General features: G+C 43.1%; 1 protein-coding gene and 1 long non-coding RNA gene across 2 annotated transcripts; both read right to left on the minus strand.

Annotated features, from left to right (window-relative positions):
• Positions 1 to 1709: 1709 nt before the first annotated feature.
• On the minus strand, positions 1710 to 3567 carry LOC121583457 (G2/mitotic-specific cyclin-B1-like). The gene is made up of 7 exons (XM_041899617.2): positions 3559 to 3567; positions 3255 to 3446; positions 2871 to 3029; positions 2551 to 2787; positions 2207 to 2356; positions 1914 to 2024; positions 1710 to 1823 (listed from the first exon to the last, which is right to left on the minus strand). The coding sequence occupies exons 1-7, from the start codon at positions 3565 to 3567 to the stop codon at positions 1710 to 1712; spliced, it is 972 nt and encodes a 323-aa protein (XP_041755551.2).
• Positions 3568 to 3644: 77 nt separating this feature from the next.
• On the minus strand, positions 3645 to 4736 carry LOC121583267. Its single transcript, XR_006003483.2, has 3 exons — positions 4676 to 4736; positions 3857 to 3988; positions 3645 to 3753 (listed from the first exon to the last, which is right to left on the minus strand). It is a non-coding gene; the product is annotated as an uncharacterized LOC121583267 (long non-coding RNA).
• Positions 4737 to 5041: the final 305 nt, after the last annotated feature.

Consider the following 5041-nt stretch of genomic DNA (forward strand, 5'->3'; position numbering starts at 1 on the left):
ACGCAACATGGGAGAGCGCTTGTGCAAGCGTGGGATACGCTTCCCTGTCCTCATACCTGAGAACATTCACTGCCACCTACCGGACTGATGTTAATTTAGCCTACTAAATGCTTGGTTTTACATTAATATCCGTGAGTCGTTACATTGTCCATGTTTGTTCACTAATAATATGCTGTTGCAGTTGATAATTTAGTAAAAGTCCCTGATAGCCATTAACACGTGGGATTAAAAATATTTAAAAACGCGTGCAAAACACAACTGCTATCTAGTGGTAGACCTTGGTTGGGTCTTTTGCCCATTTAAAAGCAAATAAAAATACCAATTCCATACAGGCAGACGTGATTACTATAGGCCCATATAAATGTTCCAAAGTGGAAACTGTGAGCATTCTAAGAACTACATGCTCCATACCTGTGTGCCTATGTGACCAGTGACCGTGCCCTCTATTAAGTTAAATATAAGACAAACTATACACTACATAACCACATAAATAGGCCAAAAAGGCTCCTACAATGATTAATGTGGATGAGAATCATGTGAAGAGATCTCCCCTAATATTATCACAATGCTCAATGAACACCCAGCTGAGGTAGGCTGCCTTTATTCAGGATCATGGGAGTTCCTTGTCCCTCTCCATTGGATCAAGTGTCCATGTGTAGGCAAGACCAAGGTTTCTTCAATGACCGTGCAGTTGGACTGAAGGGTAAAATGCCTGCTCTTGTGCAAACTAGACCGCTTTCATCTCCAGATGGCCACTGAAGCCTGATCGCATTGCACATGACCAGTGAGGAGAGGTACAGGTTAATGCAGGTACTACTAGTCCCACCACAAATCCCTCCCTTACTGCAAAGCCTGATACAAGTTTATCTAGACTAGAGCGTCAGGCTATCCTCCCACAACAAACTGGTGGGAAAATCTGTAAGACCCAGTATTTCATAAAAACAGAAACGTATACACTATCACGTTTTTGGAAGTTGCAGTCAGTGTGTACTTGTCTGGAACTGCATTGCCAGAGGGAAAGGAACGCTGCCGCTACCTCACATTCCAACCAAGGTGGATGAATTGAGGAACAGACTGAAGTAGAGGGGCGATTCAGCAACACTTGGAGGACAATAGAATGAATGGCAGTGCATCACCACAAACAGGCAGAGCAATAGAAGCTAGCTAAATCTCTCCTAGGTCTGCTGCCCCATCAGAGGGACCTTGAGATCATGTGGTAAACACTAATTGACTTTGCAATCAGACAGCAGACAAGTCTTATTTCCTTTAGATGGAGACGCATCACAGCAACAGCCCACATTAGCAGAAGCCCAGGCTGCAGCAGTGGCTTTTTATTAAGCAATATTTAATAACTACACACCCCCAAGCAAGGAGCAATGTGCAGCTAGGAGTTTAACCCTGAAAGGCCCCTGGGAGAGGCAGCAGCGCCATGCATTGACGATAGAAAAAAATACAAACCTTCGCTGAAATCTTGCCATACACGTTGAAGGCAGATGGAGCAATTCCTTTTATCCCATCCAATCCCTGTTTCACTTTGATCAGCCCTCGTTTTTAGTTAAACACCCTGATGCAGGAGTCTGCTGTGGATCCCAATGTGGTGCTTACCATTTTCCAATACCATTTTAAAATCAAGACAAGCTATTGAAAACTATAGATTTATCAAAAAAATTGTTTAAAAAGTGCTAAAAACATAGGGTAAATAATTTGTGTCAACAGTGAGAGTTGGATAGTTTGTTAATGTAGGCGTAAGCCCTGGTAGAGGTCAGCTCTGGGAGACAGCTGACCCTGAGTAGTTTGAGGTTTTCATACTTCTGCTTGATTGACTGGAGAAAAAAAAAGGGTTTCAGTTAAACATCACTGTGTGGCCCTACAGTACATCACTGGGCTAAAAGTAATCTAAAGGCTGGGCTCACCAACTGTTTCATGCTGCCATCACTCAAGCGCTCCAGCATCTTGGCAATGCATTGCATCACAGGTAGCAGAGAGAGCTCTGCGTAGCCTGTGTAGTGCTGCAGGGCTGGGGTCTATGAAGCAAACATTAAGTATCAATTCAGTTACAACTTAAACACTTCTGTTGACAAATATCACTCCATAACTGTACCTTTATCAGGAGTCATAACCCCCCCAAAAATCGAATGATTATGGGTTAAGTGTCTAGTTTCATACACTTCACATTAGTCTAAAATATGAGTTGCTCATTACTGACCCATTCATAACCAACAGAATCTTGAAAGATCCTGAATGATAACGCAACAGCTGCAGCAGCGGTGAGGGATGGTGGATAGTGAACTGAGGCATAGTCCAGGAGGGTCAGCTCCAGCAGGTATTTAGCCAGCCCATAACCAACAGGCTGAAGCTGGAAGATAAGTGTACTGGCATGCAATATCATTTGTTGCCATGTGGGTCCGATCCAATGGAACTTTTAAATAGCTGGTCAGCAAGTTCAATTAAGGAATAAAAAAATAAGGTTGTCAGTTATAGCATGAAGCAAGTTGGGTGAGTTCACTTCAGGAGAGCTAAACATAAACTGTATTACATTCAAAAACTCACCTTCCCAACCTTGGCAGCTCTCCTTAGAAAGTGAACTGGGGGTGGTCGTCCCAGTTCATAGTTCAAGGCTTTCAGAATGGTCATTTCCATCAAGCGTATCTCAGCACAGGAGTATGTGAAGTCTGTTGTATGGGCAAAGTCCTCCACCACGGGAGGAGAGATTTCCTCGTACTTGGAAGCGATGAGCATCGCAGTGACACCAACCAATTGCAGAGACTTCTTTGGCACTGGATTGTCCTGAGCAAAAAAGAAAACAATGGAAAAAAATATATATAAATAACTCAAATGTATCCGACCATCAGAGGAAAAACAAGCTATACCTGGAGAAAGCGGTCAATGATCCCAACAGTCATGTAGAGGGTCTCCTGGTGCAGTCTGAACTGACTCTGGACCTGTACCAGCCAGTCAACTAGAATACTCCGCATACTCCCTGTCACATCACACCCTTCCAGATAACATGGTTTGATAGCCATGGCAACCTGTCAGACATTGAGAAGAGAGGGGTCTGTGGTGAGACTCAGGATCATGACTAATAATGGTTAATGTAGTGAAAAGGGGAAACAGGTGTTGCCGCTTATTGGCAACACCCCCCCCCCCCCAAAAAAATAAAAATAAAAACAATAATAAAAAAAATCACATTAAATGTAATTAGGCTCAGAACAAAACGAGATAGATGACAGTAGAGATTTGTCCAATTTGAAAACCTCCAGGTTCCTTAGATGAGCATAAATGTCTTTCACATAGTCACTGCACAGCGAGGAGTCGCCTGCGTCTGCAGAGTCCACATCTGGGATGTTGAGCAGGGCATGTGAGAAGGCCTGTGGCACATTGAGCCCCTCGTTCCGAGTGGCCTCATGGCTCTGAGGCTCCTCGGGGGCAGCTAGAATGGGCTTGGCCTAAAGGAAAACAAGATATGGAGATGTGGATGGAATTCTTTGTGAAACTGAAATACAGACAACTACTGGGCATGAAGAGATGAAAACTCTGATTTGAGCATATTGGATTAACATGAAACATTTACATAGAAGAGTAATGGCTGACTACAGCCAAGCACGGCTTCAACCTTTTCTCCTGAATTCTCACCTGTCTGACCAGGTCACAGTTGCCAGCCCCAGTGTTCTCCTTGTCGTCCTTTGAAATAACAACACGGACTCTTTCAGTAGCACTCTGCTTACGTTGAGCTGGTTTGACGTGAACACCGGTCTGTTTCTCAGGAAAATAAAATGCAGATAATCATTCAAAAGTTGCACCAAAAACTAAACTGTAGTAATGAAAATATATTAATTGACAAACGATACATATTTACATTTGTTTTAATTCCTTTGGCGTTGTTGTTCAGTTTGTTTGCTGCATTTCCCAAAGGCACCCTGGACCTCAGGCCATATGAGGTGGCAGGTTTTCCTGGTAAGGAAACATTCTCCTCTGACTTGGTCTGGACCTTCAATTCAACATTTAAAAGCACAATCGTGAGTTTGCTTCAACCCAACAGTAGCCCCGTCACTTGATTTGTTATAAAGTATATTTACAAATACAAAAATGTCCATTTATATTTTGAGTTAAGATGTGGAAGACATGAGGCATTCATAATATTCTTCAATACCCAATGGGCATAAATTAAGTGAAATGTCTACTGAACAGAAGGAAATATCCTAGCTCTTGAGAACCCAAGGCCATACATAAGGGCTAGAAATATCCCAGATTGTGCCTTCTCCCGAGTGGCGCAGTGGTCTAGCTGTGCCACTAGAGATCCTGGTTCGAATCCAGGTTCTGTCATAGCCGGCCGCGACCGGGAGACCCATGGGGCGGCGCACAATTGGCCCAGCGTCGTCCGGGGTAGGGGAGGGAATGGCCGGCAGGGATGTAGCTCAGTTGGTAGAGCATGGCGTTTGCAACGCCAGGGTTGTGGGTTCGATTCCCACAGGGGGCCAGTATGAAAAAAATATATATATATATATGCACTCACTAACTAAGTTGCTCTGGTAAATGACTAAAAATGAAATGAAACAGTAGCCAAATAAGAAGAGCCTGTCACATGTAGAATGACAACATTCTTGTACCCCAGTATAACCAATGACAGGTCACTATTAGCCTACCATAAATATCAACGCATCTGTCATAACGTTACCTTTGGAACTGCACATTCTTCCTGATATGAAGGATTGGCCACTTTCACGGGCAATTTGGACCTAAAATTGTAAGGCATTGAGACGACAGGTTTTGCAGTAATAATGGTCTCTTCTGGCCTTGCTTTCAGCCGCCTAAAACAGATCTATAGAATATTTATCGTTCTACAAAACATAAAATACGCTGTACCCGCCCTTCAACAAAATTGATGGAAACCCATACAGTGGGGAAAAAAAGTATTTAGTCAGCCACCAATTGTGCAAGTTCTCCCACTTAAAAAGATGAGAGAGGCCTGTAATTTTCATCATAGGTACACGTCAACTATGACAGACAAAATGAGAAAAAAATCCAGAAAATCACATTGTAG

This window comes from Coregonus clupeaformis, unplaced genomic scaffold, assembly GCF_020615455.1.
Source record: "Coregonus clupeaformis isolate EN_2021a unplaced genomic scaffold, ASM2061545v1 scaf0585, whole genome shotgun sequence".
Classification (NCBI taxonomy): domain Eukaryota; kingdom Metazoa; phylum Chordata; class Actinopteri; order Salmoniformes; family Salmonidae; genus Coregonus; species Coregonus clupeaformis.